The 21,379-nt window shown below is 47.5% G+C and overlaps 1 protein-coding gene across 1 annotated transcript in view; it reads left to right on the forward strand.

Moving 5' to 3' along the window:
- DENND3 (DENN domain containing 3) overlaps positions 1–12,879 on the forward strand; it is a 64,112-nt gene extending 51,233 nt beyond the window's left edge. The window contains exons 19-23 of the mRNA XM_081323016.1: positions 1,774–1,934; positions 4,644–4,777; positions 8,374–8,492; positions 9,909–10,046; positions 11,296–12,879. Coding sequence (XP_081179142.1) covers positions 1,774–1,934; positions 4,644–4,777; positions 8,374–8,492; positions 9,909–10,046; positions 11,296–11,520 — 777 coding nt within the window. The 3' untranslated portion in view covers positions 11,521–12,879. The remainder of the gene's footprint in view (positions 1–1,773; positions 1,935–4,643; positions 4,778–8,373; positions 8,493–9,908; positions 10,047–11,295) is intronic.
- Positions 12,880–21,379: the final 8,500 nt, after the last annotated feature.

The raw sequence follows: 21,379 nt of genomic DNA on the forward strand, positions 1-21,379 counted from the left end.
GTAGGTGACGTTGACCATGGATTGATCGCCAAAGTTTTCAAATAATACGTAGAGATCTTTCCAAGTCTCTGGAAGGTTCTCAAGTCATTCCAGGTCAAAGGTGTTTTTTTTCTTTCTTTTTCCTTGGAAGAGGTTTCGCTTCTCACGGAAGAAGCTTCTTCAGTTCTGAAGAACTGAAGTTCATGAACTTGAACTTGAACTTCTGGGATGAGAAGCGAAACGTCTTCCAAGAAAAAAGCAAAAGTGGCCTCTTGAAAAAGCACTTAGGCGGCTTTCCGACTTCTCAAGTTATCCCGTCCTCTTTTAATGTCTTTTCATTTGTTTTAGCAAGACCAGGCTTTGGGGCCCTTCAAGTTTGGCCTGTTTTTGCGTAGTACTGTGTCTCTCAACCTCAGCGACTTTTCAGATACGTGGACTTCAACTCTCGAAATCCTAAGATTTGAAATCCACGCATCTTCAAAGTTGCCGAGGTTGGGAAACGGGCTAGTCTTTCATCTCCTTCAGTTGATAGTAGGTTGCTGGTTGGTAGCAAAACTCAGGGGCAGGTAGGGAATTTTGTTGGTGAACGTGCTTTTCCTCAAGGTGGTCTTCCTTGTTTCATGACCCAGTAGAGGAAGGACCATGTCATTAAACAAGCAAGACCACGTGACCCAAGACCAGGCGTCCTTCTCCAGCCTCTCCTTCTGAAGAAAGCCATGTTTCTTTGGGGGAATCTCCCTCTCTAAAACACGGCCTATTGAAGCAGTTAACACGTGGTGCTCATAATGAGCGGAAGTTTCTGCTCTGGAGAGCACTTCACCTTTTTATCTTAGAAAGATTTGTTGATTGGTTTCTGTAAGCTGTAAATGACCGTGTACAAGGTACAGAGGTTGTGTTTGTGCAGTACCTGCAATTTAGAGGCATCGATCCCAATTAGTCACCGACGCCTGCTTTATAACCTTCATCCTATTATACCAAGCTTTGATCTAGTTTAATATGTAATATTAAACTTCCTGACAGTTAGAACAATTAACCAGTGGAACGACCTGCCTCCAGAAGCGGTGAATGCCCCAACACTGGAAGTTTTTAAGAAGAGACTGGACAGCCGTTTGTCTGAAATAGTATAGGGGTTGGACAAGATGACCTCCAAGGTCCCTTCCAACTTATTATTATCATCACCATCGTTGTTGTTGTTGTTATTATTATTTAGTAACTGTTATGTAGTCACTAATGTTGTATCCCGCCTCTGGGAACTGTGTCTGAATTGCTTGGCCATATAATTAACTAATGTAATTAATAAACTAATATTCTGAAATAATTAATATTCCCCACATACAAGTAGATTTTTAGTAAATAAAAGATGGAAAAAGTTACATACAGTAGAATCAGGGGTCTTCAATCTTGGCCCTTTTATGACTCGTGGACTTCAACTCCCAGAATGCGTGCCTGGCTGAGGAATTCTGGGAGTTGAAGTCCATGAGTCATAAAAGGGCCGAGATTGAAGACTCCTGCAGTAGAGTCTTGAGAGGTGCATTACATGGCCCTTCCTTCCTTCCTTCCTTCCTTCCTTCCTTCCTTCCTTCCTTCCTTCCTTCCTTCCTTCCTTCCTTCCTTCCTTCCTTCCTTCCTTCCTTCCTTTCTTTTATATAGTATGTTTAGGTCTGTTTCATGTATGTGTTTCACTTTGAGAGCAGGCAACTAAATTTCATTTTTGATGTGTGCCCTTGTGCCCACAGTAAAAACAAAAAATGACAATAAAGGTTATCTTGTCTTTTCTTCTTTCTCTTTCTTCAGAAATGTATGATCATGGCAGAACAAAGTCAGGTTTGGATCGGCTCCGCAGATTCCATCATCTATTTGATCAACACCCACAGCATGTCTTGCAATAAGCAACTGAACGACCATCGCTTTGAAATTGTGGACATCGTGGTGGATAACAGAGAGAGCGTCCCCAGGTGGGTGGAGGACACCAAGTGTATATGTGTGTGTGTGTGGGGGGGCTTATTGAAAATCCAGAGGAAGAAGTTCGGGAGGAGCCAGTGACGGGAAGAGCTGATCCGGAAAGTCCAGAATTGGGCAAGGACCGGTTTAGCTCCCAGGTGCAGAAGGCCTGGGGACTGATTTTCCGGTGGGATAATTTTCCGCTGAAAGATCTTCCAATGAATGCTAAAAAAAAATAATGAAAGAGATTCTCCTTTAAAATGTCCTGAAATGGACGGTGGTTCCCTACAAATGAGGAAGTTTACACTTAAAAAAAAATCAAAACAGTTTTAATCTGGAGGTCACACTGCTTTTCAATACAGGTAGTCCTCGATTTAATAACAGTTCATTTACTGACCGTTCAAAGGTACAACAGCATTGGGAAAAAGTGACGGATGACCATTTTCCCCACACTTAACAACCATCGCAGCATCCCCATGATCGAAATCCAGACGCTTGTCAACGGATTCGTATTTATGACGTTGGCCACGTCCCCAGGGTCACGTGACCCCCTTTTGCAACCTTCTGACTAGTCACTGGGGAAGTTGGATTCACGTAGCAACTTAAGTGTGACTGACTTAACGACTGCCGTGGTTCGCTGAACAACGGTGGCGGGAAAGGTCGTAAAATGGAGAAAAACTCACTTAACAACTGTCTCCCTTAGCCACAGAAGTGTGGGGCTCAGTTCTCACCGCGAGTCGAGGACTACCTGTATACACGTTATGTTCAGGTGATTGATCCTTCCAGAGAACCATTTTATACTAGGCTTAATTGGTCAGCTTAATTGGTCCTTAATTGGTCAGCTGGCTCCCTCAGTTATACCCCAAGGGTGATCCTGGGCTTCCAAAAGCTGCCTTCAAAGCCATTAGGGAAGGATCGGCATTTAGGAGTGACCTTCGCTCACAAGTCTGAGTTAAGTGCCTTGGTGGAGCAGTGGGCTAATGCCTCCTTAAGTAACACCAGCTGCCTGCCATTAGTGCAGGTTCGAGTCCCACCAGGCTCAAGGTTGACTCAGCCTTCCATCCTTCCGAGGTAGGTAAAATGAGGACCCAGATTGTTGGGGGCAATTAAGCTGACTCTGTAATAATGCCGCTTGGGGTGTGTGTGAAAGCCCTAATAAGCAGGCATATACATAGAATGAAGGCTATTGCTAAGCACATTGGTTTGTGCTTAAATTGTAAGCCGCCCTGAGTCTTCGGAGAAGGGCGGGATATAAATGGGATTAAAATAAAAAATAAAAAAAGTGAAGACTAGACATCTGCAGTGGTTTGGAAGCCACCATCCAAAGATTGTGTGGAAGAGGCAAACGGGGTCAAATCCAGCTGGGTGGGTGGGGAGTTGCCACCGAAAGACGAGATCCACAGGTGGCCAATAAATCTAGAAATAAATTAAACCGGGAGGTCTCCAACCTTTTTTGGTTTGGCGGCCCGGAAAGGGAGGCAGGCACCGCTACTTGCGTGCGCGTGCGCAAATGGGCCTGTGTGTGCATGCACAAGAATGACCCCCCACGCACATGCGCACAAATGGGCTGCGTGTGAGCGCATGTGCACATGCAAAGGGCTGCACGGGTGCGAGCGCTGCAAATGGGGTGGCGCTAGCGCCGGTGGGATGCTCTGGGGCGGGGCGACGCTAGCACCGGCAGGATGCTCAGGGCGGAACTAGCGCTAGTGTGGGCGGTGAGTGCATGCCCAGTGGCCAAGCGGCCACGGCCCAGTAGTGAGCCGTGGCCCACAGGTTGGGGACCCCTGCATTAAACTTTCCTGTAGGAAAAATTAAGGCAGACCATACTTGGGAATTGAATAACAGAATTGCTAGAAGGGACCTTGGAGGTCTTCTAGTGCAGCCCCCTGCTCAAGCAGGAGACCTAATACCATTTCAGACAAGTGACTGTCCAGTCTCCTCTTGAAGACCTCTAGTGTTAGATTGAAGAAACAGCAGAGATTGCATCTGCCATACAGATAGTCCTTGACTTATGACCAGTCACTTAGGGCCTGTTCAGAGTTATGACCGACTTTCCTGGGGGGTTCTTCTGACCTGGTTCCAAGGTTCTGATGGATCCCTCGCCGTGGTCATGTGCCTGCACTTTGGTCTCTCCGCAACCAGCTCACCTTTACAGCTCTTTTCCGGCATCCTGCGGTCCTGTGACAACGTTTTGTGCCAGGGTTTGTGTTTTTTTTTGCCAAAAACTTCCATTTACTTCTGGGTTTTTGGCCAAACCTCCCCGAAGCAAAGCACAAACCCCTCAAAACAGCCCTAAAATTGGGTCAGTCTTGTAGGCTAACGTGATTTAGTCCTAAGTAGTCTTAGGACTACTTGTTTATTACAGCCAAAGGCCACACATGAATCAAACATCCAAACAAAACAACACCCATCACAAGAGGACATAGCAATACATCACAAATCATGATGCAATCAACGGGCGACCAGGGTCTGGCTAGTTTTACAGGCAGTATATCAAAAACCAAGCTATCTTCAGAAAACTGAATCATACTGACCTGACAATAAAGATACAAGGAGTATAGTCTAAAACTGGATCAAACACGTAATAAAATCAACGATAAAAGGTTGCGTCTTAGGATCTTACGATGCCCAGGCTCCATCCCCGGTCATCACTGGAAGACTACCTGTGCTGATTTTTGCAGAGGTTTGTAAGAAGTGTGTTTTCTTAACCCCTTTGAGAGCAGCGAGGCGTATTCCTGCAGTGTGGACGGCACGATCATTGCTTGGAACATCAGCACTTTGAAAGTGAACCGCCGATTTCAGCTGCCCTACGAAATGGTGACCTCGATTCAGTTCTACAAGAACCGGCTTTGGTGCTGTGAGTTTCCTGCCTGCCTTCTAAAATACTTTCCATCTTCCCTTCCTGTCCTAACCAACCCAAAAAAGACAAGACGGCAGCAATTATAGGTTATGTCATGGTTCCAATGAATGAGACAATTCAAACAAATTGCAGGCATAATTATTTATCTAAAAAGTCTTAGCAATGAAACGAAACATCGGCACTCATGGAGGGATGCCAGAATCTGAAATCGCCTCCCCCTAAAGCCATCATAACACACACACAATCCCCGCCCTTATCTACCCGTTGTAAATCACATTATTCAATTAGTTTCACATATGAGTTTCATCTGTTACTTCTTCAGGTGCTTTGGAGAAATAGTTTGACCCCCCTCCTATTCTTTGTGGCAGCCCCTCAAATACCGGAATTCTGCTGTCATGTCACCCCTAGTCCTTCTTTTCCCATAGATTGGCCGTACCCAGATAGATAGGAGTTACCCTGACGTTTTCAACCTTATTCCTCCCTACCCATCAGATTTCCTGGTGCATAAATCACCTGTAACGAATGTGATGCTTAATTGCATCACCAGAGATCATCATGGCAATATCTTTTTTTTGCTGTATAAGCTACAGAATTGACAGAATAGAATAGAATAGGAGCTGGAAGGGACCTTGGAGGTCTTGTAGTCCAGCCCCCTGCTCAAGCAGGAGAACCTACACCTTCTCAGACAAGTGACTGTCTGGCCTCTTCTTGAAAATCTCCAGTGATGGAACGCCCACGATTTCTGGTGGCCAGCTGTTCCACCATTTAATTGTCCTCACCGTCAGGAAGTTTCTCCTTAATTCTAGGTTGCTTCTCTCCTTGATCAGCTTCCAACCGTTGTTTCTCGTGATATAATAAGATGGTATAAAATGATATCAATGATATAATAAGAGTACCAGGCTTTTCCCCTTGGATAAAGCCAAGGTGTCTGTTACAGAGTTCATACCTGAACTATTACCCCCCGTAGATAGGGCTCGCAACTTGGGAGTCCTCCTAGATTCACGGCTCACCTTGGAAGATCACATAGTGGCTGTGACTAGGGGGGCTTTCGCCCAGGTTCACCTGGTGCGCCAGTTGCGGCCCTATCTAAGCCGGGATGATTTATGCACGGTCACTCACGTGCTTGTGACCTCTCGTCTAGACTACTGCAACGCTCTCTACATGGGGCTTCCCTTGAGGACCACCCGGAGGCTCCAACTGGTACAGAATGCAGCCGCGAGAGTTGTGTTGGGAGTCTCCCGATACTTCCATGTTACACCTCTGCTCCGTGAGCTGCATTGGTTGCCAGTTGTCTTCCGGGTGAGATTCAAGGTACTAGTAATGGTGTTTAAAGCCCTACATGGCAGGGGTCCGGAGTACCTTAGGGAACACCTGCTGCCGGCATCAACTTCCCTGCGCCCTGTGCGTTCCCACAGAGAGGGCCTCCTCAGGGTGCCACCGGTCAGAGAATGTAGATTGGTGGCCCCCAGGGGGAGGTCCTTCTCTGTGGGCGCCCCGGAACTATGGAACCAGTTACCGGTTGAGCTCCGGATGGCGCCCGATCTTCGCTCCTTTCACCGCGATCTAAAAACATACTTGTTCGAACAAGCCGGCCTGGCCTGACGGGGGATTGGTGGGGTTTTTATTGTATTTTATTGGGGTTTTACTATGTATTAATTGTTTTTTAGTGGGCATGTATTTAATCATTTTTTAACTTTTGTAATTCTGTGTTTTTTATTCTTGCCCTGTTCACCGCCCTGAGTCCTTCGGGAGAAGGGCGGTATAGAAATATTAATAAATTAAATTAAATTAAATACCTGATGATTAGATGGACACATCCGTGCTGTTTTCTTGACAGCAGTACAAAAGTGGCGGTCTCCTTTGTCTCCCCGGATTGCTTTTAACTTCCTAGTCTGTTCTGTAGCCCTGGGGATCTCCTGCTGGTATCCCATCTACCAGGTCAAACCTTACCGCTTTTTAAAAACTTAAGCCCTGCTCTAACAAGAATGCTAACGTACCACATTTTAGAAATATCAAAGCAACATCTGTTAAGGCAAGAAAAAGTAGACCATACGTACATCCCCAATTAAATTTTTTTAGCATAGGGAGTTCTTGACTTATGGTCAGTCACTCGGGGGCCCTTCGAATTTATGATGGACCCCCCCCCCAAAAAAAAGATACTTATGGCCTTGAATTGAAGTGTGGATGGCCAGACCCTCCCGGGGGTCACGCGATTGCATTTTGGTTGCTTAGCAACCTGCCGCCCGTTACAGCTGTTTGCAGCATCCTGTGGTTACATGAATGTGATTTGTGACTTTTTTTTTTTTTTTTGCTGGAAACCGGCATTTATTCCCGGTTTCCTTCCAGGATGCCCTTTATGGCCAGCGGGTTCACTCAATGACCATGGGTTCGCTTAATGACCACTGAGAAAAATCAAATCAGGTCAACCACATAATGGCACGCTTAACAACCAGCATGAGTTATGACTGCAATTCCAGGCTCGGTTTATGGCCTTTATGCAACACACACACACACACACACACAGTTTTATTCCCACGAATTTATTTATTTATTTATTTATTTATTTTATTACATTTATATACCGCCCTTTCCCGGAGGACTCAGGGCGGTTTACAGGGTAATTAAAAACCAAAAATACAAAAGTTAAGACCAAGTTTAAAAAAGATTAAATTTATCCCTGTATAAATAAAACCCCAATTAAAATAAATTAATCCTCAGCCTGGGCCAGAGAGCTCGAAGAGCCAGGTCTTCAGGTCCCGGCGGAATGAACAGAGGTCGGGGGCAGTCCTCAGCTCCACTGGCAGCTGGTTCCAAAGGGCAGGCGCCCCCACTGAGAAGGCCCTATCCCTGGGTGTCGTCCACCGGCAATCTCTTACCGGTGGCACCCTGAGAAGACCCTCCCTGTGGGAGCGCACTGGACGATGGGAAGTTGATGCCGGCAGCAGGTGTTCCCTCAGATATCCCGGACCCAAGCCATGTAGGGCTTTATAGGTCATCACCAGCACCTTGAATCTCACCCGGAGGGCAACCGGAAGCCAATGCAGCTCGCGGAGTAGAGGTGTTACGTGGGAGTATCGGGAGACCCCCATCACAACTCGCGCGGCCGCATTCTGCACCAGCTGAAGCCTCCGAGTGGTCCTCAAGGGCAGCCCCATGTAGAGAGCGTAGCAGTAGTCCAAACGGGAGGTCATGAGCGCATGAGTGACTGTGCGTAGGGCATCTCGGTCCAGGTAGGGTCGCAACTGGCGTACCAGGAGAAGCTGGGCAAAGGCCCCCCTGGTCACGGCTCCTATGTGGTCTTCAAAATTGAGTCGTGAATCCAGGAGGACGCCCAAGTTGCGAGCCCTATCAACGGGGGGTAACACCTCACCCCCCATCGTTAGAGATGGAATAGTCTGGTTGACCCGAGATGCCGATATGCACAGCCACTCAGTCTTGGCGGGATTGAGACGAAGCCTGTTTTTTACCAGTGGGATTAATTCCATGTTTACCATTTAGAGCCCTTTTGCTTTTCGCCGCCGTCCCGTGTCACCATCTGTTTTGATGGGCTTACTTCCAATCCTAAACTCTTGTGTTGTCTGCTTGCTTTTAAGGTATTCAAGACCATATTGTTGTGGTCAACACAAACGGGCTGCTTCGCCAAGAGCTGAAGCTGCAGAACGCGCCCGCCGAACCCTTGACGCCTTTGCTCTGCTTCCAATTGTTTCCCGAGGTAACTTATTCCTAGCGTGGTTGGTCTCGTCCTTGATTTATGACCGCAATCGAGGCCAACATTTTTCGCCGCTAAGCGAGACAGCTCTTAAGTGAACTTTGCCCGATTTTACGACCTTTCTCCCCCCCCTCCCCCCGTTGTAGAAGCGAATCATTGCGGTCGTTAAGTTAGTAACACGGTTCTTCAGCAAATCTGGCTTCCCCCGTTGACCTGGTTCGTCAGAAAGTTGCAAAAGGGGATCACGTGTCCCCCAGGATATACATACACGCGTACGTCATAAATGTGGGTCAGTTGCCAAGCATCCAAATTTTGATCACGTGACCACGAGGATGCTGCAATGGTTGTAGTAAGTGTGAAAAGCCACTTTTTTCAGTGCTACTGTAACCTTGGACGGTCATTAAATGAATCGTTTTAAGTCGAGGACTACTTTAAATTCTACATGGGCTGTTGGCAGCTTCAGGCAAAGTCCACAATCCGGAATATAGCAGTACCAAGAGCACTTAGACATATATACTTATATATCTGGGCATAAAGGGCGTAAGTGGCCCGCTCTTTTCTTTTCCTTCCCCCTCCGCCCTTTCCTTTCCTTTCTTTCCAGTCTCTCTTGGGTGCAGGGATCCTGTCACAGGTTGTCCTTGACTTACAACCATTCATTTAGTGAATGTTCAAAGTTACAACAGCACTTAGAAAGAGTGACTTCTGACCATTTTTCACACTTACAACCGTTGCAGCCTCACCGTGGTCCCGTGATCAACATTTGGAAGCAATAGCAATAGCACCTAGACTTATATGCCGCTTTACAGCCCTCTCTAAGCGGGTTACGGAGTCAGCATGCTTCCCCCCAACAATTTAGGTCTTCATTTTGCTGACCTCAAAGGGATGGAAGGCCGAGTCAACCTTGAGTCGGTCAGGATCAAACTGCTGGCTGTGGGCAGACTCAGCCTGCAGAACTGCATTCTAACCACTGCGCCACCACAGAAGGAAGGAAGGAAAGAGAAAGAAAAAGGAAGGAAGGAGAGAGAGAGAGAGAAAGAAAGAGAAAGAAAGAAAGAAGAAAGAAAGAAAGAAAGAAAGAAAGAAAGAAAGAAAGAAAGAAAGAAAGAAAGAAAGAAAGAAAGAAAGAAAGAAAGAAAGAAAGAAAGAAAGAACACTTAGACTTATATACCGCTTCACAGGGCTTTTACAGCCCCCTCTAGGCGGTTTACAGAGACACCATATTGCCCCCAACAATCTGGGTCCTCATTTTACCGACCTCGGAAGGATGGAAAGCTGAGTCAACCAGCCAGGATCAAACTGCCAAACTGCTGGCAGTCCAGCAGATTTAGCCTACAGTGCCGCATTCTAACCACTGCGCCCCCACGGCGCTATTCGACACGGTTGTCTGATGTTTCCTGCTTCTTCTCATTTTGGCTTCAGCGGGATGAAGCGTGGGCTACATGGTCCGGCAGCAACGAGCTCTTGATCTGGAACATGGAGGATTTCTCAACCCCCTTGCAGAAGCTGAGCCTGCCGGACTGTTCAGAAATCACCTGCGTGATCAAAGTGAAAAACCAGGTACGCCAAGCGTGTAGGAATTCTCCACGCTAGTGGGGTTTTTTTTTTTTTTGTTCTGCTGGCTTTTTCTAGTGATTTTGGCCAAAATGGGGGTGTTCTGGGTGACCACAGGTCCATCTGTTGGCTTAAAATGAGAGCCAGTTTAGTCCTAGTTGTTAAAGACACCAGGATAGAAACCAGGAGAAGGTGAGTTCTAGTTCTGCCTTAGGCGTGAAAGTCGGACGGGTGACTTTGGGCCAATCATTAGAAGATGGTAAGTTCTAGTTCTGCCTTAGGCATGAAAGCTGGCTGGGTGACTCTGGGCCAATCACCAGGAGATGGTGACTTCTAGTTCCCTCTTAAGCATGAAAGCCAGCTGGGTGGGCCAGTCACTCCCTCACTCTCAGCCCAACCCACCTCACAGGGTTGTCGTCGTGAGGAAAACAGGAGGAGGAAGGAGTATTAGATATATTTCCTACCTTCACTATTTATAAAAATCAATAAAGGACATAATTTTTTTTTTAGAAAAAAAGCTGTACAAATGACTTAAGCATTCAAAAGGACAGGGTGGACAAGAATCCGCTTTCGTAGACCCATTCCAACCTATTTTATTAGCTAATAAAGATAAAATTGTTCAGAGCTCCTGGCTCCAAAGGAAGGAGGAAGCGTTTAAGAAGAAAAGGACAATCCAACTGAAGATTTCATGTAATTTATTTAATAAATCATCTATTACGGGGCCAGACTTCTGATACGCTGTGTGTCACTGGGACTTTATACGTGGCTTTACCACTAGGAGGCAGCGAACGTTCATTTTGCTTACCTGATACCAGGGGTAGGCAACCTCGGCTCTTTTATGACTCACGGACTTCAACTCCCAGAATTCCTGAGTCAGCATAGCTGACTCAGGAATTCTGGGAGTTGAAGTCCGTGAGTCATAAAAGAGCTGAGGTTGCCTACCCCTGCCTTATACCAGCAGGTGTAAAACCAGAATAACACCCTGAAATATTTTTCCCTCTAAGAACGAGGGCATGACCTAACACCCTCACTCTAATTGTCTAGTCCAGTGTGTCTCAAACCTGGCCACTTTTAAGATGTGTGGACCTCCACACCCTCAATTCCCCAGCCAGCACTTGTGCTCGTGGCAAAAAAAGAGGAATATTTAGTTTAATCAACACCCAATGTGTAACAAGGCAAGTCCAGCTGCCTCCTTTCCCCTCTCAGGCCTCTAGTCTAACAGATGCCTGTCCTAAAAGGTTGATTTCCTTTCCAGATGTGGGTCGGTGGCCGAGGTCTCTCCCACGGGAAGGTCAAAGGGAAGGTCTACGTGGTGGATACGGAAAGGAAACTGGTGGAGAAAGAGTTGGTCGGACACCCGGATGTCGTGAAGTCCCTGTGCTCCGCCGAGGATCGATACGTCCTGAGTGGAGGCGGACAGGAAGAAGGGAAGATTGCAATCTGGAAAGTGGAGGAGAGTCTGGGTTTCCAGTTCGTGTAACGAATCGCTTCAAACCCTGAATATAGAAGTTGAATGTTCCTTTTAATTTATTGCCGCCACAATATTGCATTGCAGGCCGTCCTCAACTTCACAGCGGTTCGTTTCGGGACCGTTCAAAGTTACAGCACCCCCGAAAAAAAGATGCAACTTATGACCGTTTTTTCACACTTAACGACCCTGGCGGTAGCTCCCAAATTCCGATGCTTGCCGACTGGTTCGTACTTACGACGGTCGCCGCGTCCCGGGGTCACGTGATCCCCTTTTGCGGCCTTCCAACGAACGAAGTCAATGAGGGCATCTGGGTTCACTGAACGGCCGGGTTACTAACTTATCAGCTGCAGTGATCCGCTTAACGACTGTGGCGGGAAAGGTCGTGAAAGGGGACAAAGCTCACTTAACCAATGTCTCACTTAGCAACAGAAATGTTGGACTCAATAGTGGCCGTACGTCGAGGACTACCTGTACTAAGAAGAGAGCGTCGTAGGGAATCCCTGAATCTTTGTTAATACAGGCTGTCCTCGACTTAACAGTTTCCCCCGTTTTATGACCTTTCACGCCATGGTCATTAAGTGAATCACTGCAGATGTTGGGTTAGTAACACCGTTGTTAAGGGAATCTGGCTTCCCCCCTTTGACTTTGCTTGTCGGAAGGTCGCAAAAGGGGGTCATGTCTCACACACACACACACACACAGGACGCTGCCACCGTCATAAATATGAATTTGATCACGTGACGACGGTCATAAGTGTGAAAAATGGTCATAAGTCACTTTTTTCAGTGCCGTTGTAACTTTGAATGGTCGCTAAATGAACCGTTGTACCTTGAGAACTACCTGCATATGTTAGTTCTTCCTAGCTGTGGATAGGAGACTGAGTAATACCATATTGTAAATATTAGAGGAATTATGTAAAGTTTTGAAGGCGGTCATGTCTTTTGAATGGGTGACAGGATTCTAATAAAACCAGGCCATGTGAAAAGAGATGCAACGAACTTTTTTTTTTTTTAAAAAAAGTGTAATTATCCACACAAAATGCCAAAGAAATAGCAAACAAACCTACTATTAAATGCCAAACAGACACAGCCAAAGATCCTACGAAAAAAGTCAGACATCTCTCCTTGGAGAGTGAATATTCTTCTATCAATTTCCCACTCAAGAAAATCAATGACCTAAAAAAAATAGAGGAAGCTAAAATAATGGTTTCATTTGATGAAATGCATAGCAGCACTCTTCCCATCCAGAACCAGCAAAAGAAATAATAATAATAATCAGTGAAAACAGCCACAGTGAACACAACGCAGCCAAGGTCACAAATGGGGAGAAATAGGGAACAGGGCAGGCAACGGCAAACTTGACCCCATTTGCCTCTGCCACCGGTGATCCTCGGCGTAACGACCGCAGTTGGGGGCTCGAATTTCAGGGCGGCCATAAAATGTGTCACGTGACTGGACCCAACTTTACAACCACTGTCACCATGGTCGTTAAGCGAATCACATTGTTAAGTGACTCATGTGGCTGTTAAAGAGAATTCGGCTCCCCCAATTGACTTCGCTTGCTGGCTGGGGAAGGTCACAAATTGTGACCCTGGGACCACAACACACTCCAGCCATCCTAAACGTCAGCCGCTTGCTGAGTGCACAAGTTGTGACTGTGTGCCCGAGGCTGGCGCGAGAGTTGTAATTTTGAAAACTGGTCTCATGTAGTGTTTTTTTTCCAGGCTGCCGTAACTTTGAACCTCTGTTAAATGGTTATAAAATGAGGAGTGACTTTAGTACGTCGGTGAGCCAGGTCAGCTTTTAGGAAGAGACATGGAAAAGACAATTCAGGTAGTCCTCGTCTTACGACCTCAACTGAGCCCCAAATTTCCATTGCTGAGAAAGGCAGTTGTTAAATGAATCTTGTCCCACTTTACGACCTTTCTCGCCACAGTCATTAAGTTAGCAGCCGTAGTGATTCACTTAATGACTGTGGTTCTTAAGCAAATCTGGCTTCCCCATTGACAGAAGGTCGTAAAAGGGGATCACGTGACATCCCCACTCCCACCCACCCCCCGGGACGCTGCGACCGTCATAAATACGAGCCAGTTGCCAAGTGTCTCTGAATGTTGATCACGTGACCCTGGGGATGTTGCGACGGTCTCTTGAGTGTGAAAAACGGTCGTTAAGCCACCTTTTTTTTTAATGGTCTTGTAGCTTTGGTCTCTAAACAAACCGTTGTAACTCAAGGACTACTGCACCAGCTTCTTCGCTGGACTGAGCACTCGGCTTGTAGCGGCACCCCAATTCTTGAAGGGTGTTTCCACTTCCTGTAACACCACTGTCAGGTGAGCTGGCCTCAATCCACGTTTCTCTAGGCCGGGGGGCGGGGTGTCTTCCAACTTGGACCTTGGATGACTGGTGGACTTCCAACTCCCAGAATTCCTCAGCCAGGCACACGTGTGCCTGGCTGAGGAATTCTGGGAGTTGAAGTCCACAAGTCAAGGGCCAAGTTGGAAGACCCCCTTGCTCTAGTCTAGCCATTCATTTACCTGGAAAAAAAAGAAACCCATTAAAGAGCGGGAAAGTAACTTGGGGCTAAGGATCCGTGATGGTCGGGAATTAGGAAAACGGGAGATCTCCTGGGAAAGCGTGGGTGAAAATTGCTCGCTCAGCAACAGAGGCCCGGTCGAAGTGCGTCCCTAACGCCCAACAAGCCCTCTGGATTTTGGCAGACGGAGCAATTTCCCACAGCCCCCCCCCTTTTTTTTTTTTTTTCTTGCGTGTGTAACATTACTCCGGCTTTTCCCAAGTTCTTCTGTTTCTGAACTCTGGCAATCGCAGGAGACGGGTTTCCGAGAATTTAGAAGCAACCGGCAGCCTTGTTGACTTTGCTGATGCTCAGCCGCTAGGCCACGTCTGGCTGCTGACCTCTCTCGGCTTGGAGGCGAGCCGGGCTCCAGGCTAACACGGCTACACAGGGACGGAAAGAAGACGGTTTAAAGAAAAAGTGAAGAATGATGTTTTACCAGGGTGGAAAGGAGCTGGAAATCCCGATCCTTGCTGGGCTTATTTAAATATATCCGATAATTTTTTGCAGGGGGGAGGGAAAGAAACTTAACTTGTCTAACGTCCTACGGTGGCTTCTCTGTTGAGGAATTAGCACTTTCTACTTCAATGGAAAGAAGGACCAGGGGTGACATGATAGCAGTGTTCCAATATTTGGGGGACTGCTACAAAGAAGAAGGGGGTCAACGTATTTTCCAAAATACCAGAAGGCAAGACAAGAAACAATGGATGGAAACTCCTCAAGGAGAGAAGCAGTCTGGAATTAAGGAGAAGCTTCCTAACAGTGAGGACAATTAACTAGTCGCAGGGGTAGGCAACCTTGGCTCTTTTATGACTGGTGGACTTCAACTCCCAGAATTCCTGAGCCAGCCTGGCTCACCTTAGAGACCTCTCCCTTTCCCCTCAGCATGGCTGGCTCAGGAATTCTGGGAGTTGAAGTCCACGAGTCGTAAAAGAGCCAAGGTTGCCGACCCCTGGACTAGGCCTAGGCCGCTTTATGACTCGTGGACTTCAACTCCCAGAATTCCTGAGCCAGCCATGCTGAGGAGAAAGGGAGACGTTTCCAAGCTGAGCCAAAGTTGCCTACCCCCGGTCTAGTCTAATAAAGAGAAGGACAAGGGGTGACATGACAGCAGTGTTCCAATATCTCAGGGGCTGCCCCAAAGAAGAGGGAGTCAAGCTAATGTCCAACGGACCTGAAGGCAGGACAAGAAGCAACGGATGGAAACTCATAAAGGAGAGAAGCAATCTGGAATTAAGGAGAAGCTTCTTAACAGTGAGGACAATTAACCAGTGGAACAACCTGCCTCCAAAAGTTGTGGATGCTCCAACACTGGAGGTTTTTAAGAAGACGTTGGACAACCATTTGTCTGAAATGGTATAGGGTCTCCTGTTTGAGCGGCGGTGGAGGGTGGGGTTGGACTAGAAGGCCTCCAAGGTCCCTTCCACCTCTCTTATTCTTGTTGATCTGATTGTCCAGTTAAGCTGTTTGATCGGAAAAGCAGCCACTGCGGGAGAACCCCGATGTGGATGACCAATTGAACGGTTGGATTTGCTCCAGGCTTCCATTTGTTCGACCCAATGTAGCCATAACATGATTTTGAAAGAGGTTGGAAGGAACGGCGAGCAGCAGAGAACTTTGTCTTTAGGGTGCACTGGAGGCCACGTGACGCTGAAAAGTGGGAGAGGCTTGAAAAGGCTTTTTTAGCTTATTCGAGAAGCCGATCGGCTATTAGGGATGCCAATTGCTAGATCTGGTGGACTCAGCGTCGGTCGGATGCAACAAGACATCTTGCCAGATGTTTTGTGGTCTTGCAGCGATGACTCTCTCGCAACAATGACTGTTGCGGTCATCGGAGCAGTGGTACCTTTGAGAAGGAGGCTGAAAGTCAGATTCCTGATGGTAGGAGTAATGTCAAAGCTACACCGGAGTAGACCAGAGATAAGACTTCATCTCTCTGTAGGCCAGGGGTCTGGCTGAGGAATTTTGGGCGTTGAAGTCCACCAGTCATCCCAGGGCCAAGTTTGAAGACCCCTGTTGTAGGCCATTCCTGCTTATGCCACTGCATCATACACAGGTAATCCTCAACCACAACTGCGTCCAAAATTTTCATTGCTAAGCGGGTTTTGCCCCATTTTGCAACCTTTCTTGCCACAGTTGTTGTGTGAAACACGGCAGTTGTTAAGTTAGTAAGACGGTTGTTAAGTGAATCTGGCTTCCCCATTGGCTTTGCTTGTCAGAAAGTCACAACAAGTAATCACACAGCCCCGGGACACTGCAACTGTCACAAATACATGCCAGTTACCAAGCTTCTGAGCTGTGGTGGCGCAGTGGTTAGAATGCAGCACTACAGGCTAACTCACTGCTCACAGCCAGGAGTTCGATCCTGACCGGCTCAAGGTTGACTCAGCTTTCCACCCTTCTTAGGTCAGTAAAATGAAGACCCGGATTGTTGGAGGCAAAAGGCTGACTCTGTAAACCGCTTGGAGGGGGCTGTAAAGCACTGTGAAGCGGTATATAAGTCTAAGTGCTATTGCTTTTCCTCCCTCCCTCCCTCCCTCCCTCTCCTTCCTTCCTTCCTTCCTTCCTTCCTTCCTTCCTTCCTTCCTTCCTTCCTTCCTTCCTTCCTTCCTTCCTTCCTTCCTTCCTTCCTTCCTTGGTGGTGCAGTGGTTAGAATGCAGTATTGCAGGCTGAGTTTGCCCACAGTCAGCAGTTCGATCCTGACCGACTCAAGGTTGACTCAGCCTTCCATCCTTCCAAGGTCAGCAAAATGAAGACACGGATTGTTGGGGGGCAGCATGCTGACTCCGTAACCCGCTTAGAGAGGGCTGTAAAGCACGGTGAAGCGGCATATAAGTCTAGGTGCTATTGCTATTGCTTCCAAATGTTGATCACGGGACCACGGTGAGGCTGCAATGGTTGTAAGTGTGAAAAATGGTTAGAAGTCACTCTTTTTTAGTGCTGTTGTCGAACATTCACTAAATGAATGGTTGTAACTCAAGGACAATCTGTGACAGGATCCCTGCACCCAAAAGAGACTGGAAAGAAAGGGAGGAGGGGGAGGAAAAGAAAAGAGCGTGCCACTTACGCCCTTCCCTGTATCCAGGCGGCCTTCTTTCAGTCAGGCATATTTTTGGTGACCTCCTGTATAGACTACTGCACTGCGCTCTGCCTGGGGTTACCCTCGAAGAGTGTCTGGAAGCTGTTGATAAGTTAGTAACACGGTTGTTAAGTGAATCTGGCTTCCCAATTGACTTGGCATGTCAAAAGGTCGCAAAAGGGGATCAACGTGACCTTGTGACCCAGCAGCGGTCATAAGTATGAATCAGATGCCAAGCATCTGAATCTTGACCGCGGGAACACAGGGATGCTACAAATGTTATAATAAGGGTGAAAAATGGTGACAGGTCCCTTTTTTTTAGGGCCGTGGTTACTTGGAATGGTCACGAAATGAACCGTGGTAAGTCGAGGGACTGCCTGCATTCCCACAGGAGAAATTTCCAGAGAAGAGGAGACGCACAACAGGAGAAGCACTGAGGGTGCCTCCCCTGCGATGGTACAACGGCCACACGCTTTTTGCCCCCCGCTAAGCGCCCTGCAGGCTTTCGGTTTGCATACTTAGTTTAGTTTAGTTTTATTAAATTTTTATACCGCCCTTCTCCCGAGGGACTCAGGGCGGTGAACAGGGCATATGATAAAAATACAAAACTACAAAAGTTAAAATAGAATTAAATTAATGCCCAAGATAAAACAATAAAATATACAAATATTTAAAACCCAAATTAACTCCCCATCAGGCCAGGCCAGCTTGTTCAAACAGGTGGGTCTTTAACCCGCGCCGGAAGGAGCGGAGATCCGGTGACATCCGGAGCTCCACCGGCAGTTGATTCCACAAAGCCGGGGCGCCCACAGAGAAGGCCCTCCCCCTGGGGGCCACCAGCCGGCATTCTCTGACTGGAGGCACCCTGAGGAGGCCCTCTCTGTGGGAACGCACAGGGCGGAGGGGAGTTGACGCCGGCAGCAGGTGGTCCCCGAGGTATTCCGGACCCATGCCATGTAGGGACTTAAAAACCATCACTAAGACCTTGAACCTCACCCGGAAGACAACTGGTAACCAATGTAGCTCGCGGAGCAAAGGTGTAACATGGGAGTACCGGGAAACTCCCAAGACAACTCTCGCGGCCGCATTCTGTACCAGTTGGAGCCTCCGAGTGGTCTTCAAGGGAAGCCCCATGTAGAGAGCATTACAGTAGTCAAGGCGAGAGGTCACGAGCGCATGAGTGACCGTACACAGGGCATCCCGGTCCAGATAGGGCCGCAACTGGCGCACCAGGCGAACCTGGGCGAAAGCCCCCCTAGTCACAGCTGCTACATGATCTTCCAAGGTAAGTCGTGAATCTAGGAGGACTCCCAAGTTGCGAGCCCTATCCACGGGGGGTAACAGCTCACCCCCCATAGAAAGGGATGGAACATTTTGAATGTCCCGGGATGCCGGAATGTACAGCCACTCAGTCTTGTCCGGGTTGAGTTGAAGTCTGTTCCTCCCCATCCAGACCCGAACCGCCTCCAGGCAACGGGACATCACAGCGAGGGCATCACTGGGGTGGTTTGGGGTAGAAATGAAAAGTTGGGTATCATCAGCATATTGATGATACCCAACTCCAAAACCACGAATGATCTCACCCAGCGGTTTCATGTAGATGTTGAACAGGAGAGGCGAGAGAACCGACCCCTGAGGAACTCCACAAACGAGAGACCTAGGGGCCGATCTCTGCCCCCCTGCCAACACCGACTGCGAACGTCCCAGGAGATAGGAGGAGAACCACCGAAGAACTGTGCCTCCCACTCCCAATCCCCTGAGACGCCGCAGCAGGATACCATGGTCGATGGTATCGAAAGCCGCTGAGAGGTCTAATAGGACTAGGACAGAGGAACATCCTCTATCCCGAGCCCTCCAGAGATCATTCACCAGAGCGACCAATGCCATCTCCGTGCTGTACCCGGGCCTGAAACCCGATTGGTACGGATTCCTCAACTTGAGGAAATATCGTGCGGCTTCCGGGAAAAAAGGAACAGCCGTGTCACCCTGGAAGCTCTTTGGTCAGCCTGGGGGCCTTTTTCGTTCTTTTGCCTTTTGCCTCGTTTTGGAAAAAAAGAAGTCACGCGATTAAAAAGACACGAAGAATAGAAGCTTGGAAACAGAATCTTAACTCCGGTCTGAGGCTGCCAAGGGCTGGAGGGCAATTTCCTACCGATTGGGTGGTTGAAGTGAGCAGACCAAGTTCTTACGCCCTCAGAAATGGTGGGCGATTCGTCACTGGAGGTTTTTAAGGAGAGACAGTCACTTGTCTGAGATGGTATAGGAGGTTCTCCTGCTTGAGCAGGGGGTTGGACTAGAAGACCTCCAGGGTCCTTCCCAACTCCTATTCTCTTCTCTTCTGTTCTGTTCTGTTCTGTTCCATTGCATTCCATTCATATTCTATTCTATTCATATTCTATTCTGTTCTGTTCCATTCCATTCCATATTTTCTATTCTATTCTATTCTATTCTATTCTATTCTATTCTATTCTATTCTATTCTATTCTATTCTATTCTATTCTATTCTATTCTATTCTATTCTATTCTATTCCATATTTTCTTTTCTATTTTGTTGTTCTGTTGTTCTGTTCTGTTCTGTTCTATTCCGTTCCGTTCCATTCCATTCATATTCTATTCATATTCTATTCTGTTCTGTTCCCTTCTATTCTATTCCATTCCATTCTATTCCATTCATATTCCATTCATATTCTATTCATATTCTATTCTCTTCTGTTCTGTTCCCTTCTATTCCATTCCGTTCATATTCTGTTCTGTTCCATTCCGTTCCGTTCTGTTCCGTTCCGTTCTATTACATTCCATTCCATTCATATTCTATTCATATTCTATTCTGTTCTGTTCTTTTCCCTTCTATTCCATTCCATTCTATTCCGTTCCGTTCCGTTCTGTTCCGTTCCGTTCTTATCCAAAGGAGAAGGACACAGCCTGCTCCTTTAATGGTCAGGGCTCTTGTTCAAAGCAGGGGAGGGAAGTTCTCCCCATTTTATAATGGGAAAGGAAAGAACCAAGCAACAAAGATGATTGGGAGACTGGAGGATAGAACAAAGAACGGTTGCAGGAATTGGCTCTGGCTAGTCTAGAGAAAAGAAGGACGAGGGGTGACATGAGAGCAGTCTTCCAGTATCTCAGGGGCTGCCCCAAAGAAGAGGGAGTCAAGCTATTCTCCAAAGCGCCTGAAGGCAGGACAAGAAGCAACGGATGGAAACGAATCAGGGAGAGAAGCAACCTGGAACAAAGGAGAAATTTCTTGGCAGTGAGGACAATTAACCAGTGGAACGGCCTGCCTTCAGAATTTCATTAGGTTGTTGCTTATGTTTGTCTAATCACAGAACCGCCAAGAACGCTCCCACCAACACTGATAGGGCAAACCTATCTCTAAACAGAGAGCCAAGCCCACTCCTTTCTAGCACTGATGATGTTCCCCTGTTGGGTAATGAAACGTCTGCAAGAAAACCACCCAGCTCAGAGAGCATCAAGGACCCCACAGTCGTCTCTTCTCTTCTTCCCCCTCCTCCTCCTCCTCCTCCCCACAAACCCCACTCCCTCCTAGCACTGATGATGTTACCTAGTTGGGTAATGAAACATTTGCAAGAAAGTAGCCAAGCTCAGAGAGCACCAAGGACCCCACAGTCGTCTCTTCCCCTCCTCCTCCTCCTCCTCCTCTTCCTCTCCACAAACCCCACTCCCTCTTAGCACTGATGATGTTCCCCAGTTGGGTCATGAAACGTCTGCAAGAAAACCACCCAGCTCAGAGAGCACCAAGGACTCCACAGTCCTCCTCTTCCTCTCCACAAACCTCACTCCCTTCCAGCACTGATGATGTTCCCCAGTTGGGTCATGAAACGTCTGCAAGAAAACCACCCAGCTCAGAGAGCACCAAGGGCCCCACAGGATCTGAATGACTTTTTTTGAATCACGCTCATTCATTAGATTTAGGTCCTTCTTACCGTCTGGAGTTCTTCTCCCTCCATTTTATCCCAACTTGCAAAATAGGATGGACCAAGAGTGATTAGCTCAAAGTGGTCCCTTGAGTTTCCACAATGGAAAGATGGATTTGACCCAGGATCTCTCTTGTCCTAGTCCCACACCTAAGCCACGATAGTACCATGGTTCCCATTTCTGGTCTGGAAGATGGAGGGTGACCCTTATTTGTTCTTTGTGGTGCTCCCGCTGTTTCCTCGTTGTGTTTGTGTGTGTGGTGTTTTTTTTTTGGCAGCACT

Source organism: Vipera berus (genome assembly GCF_964194415.1).
Source record: "Vipera berus genome assembly, chromosome: 3".
Taxonomy (NCBI): domain Eukaryota; kingdom Metazoa; phylum Chordata; class Lepidosauria; order Squamata; family Viperidae; genus Vipera; species Vipera berus.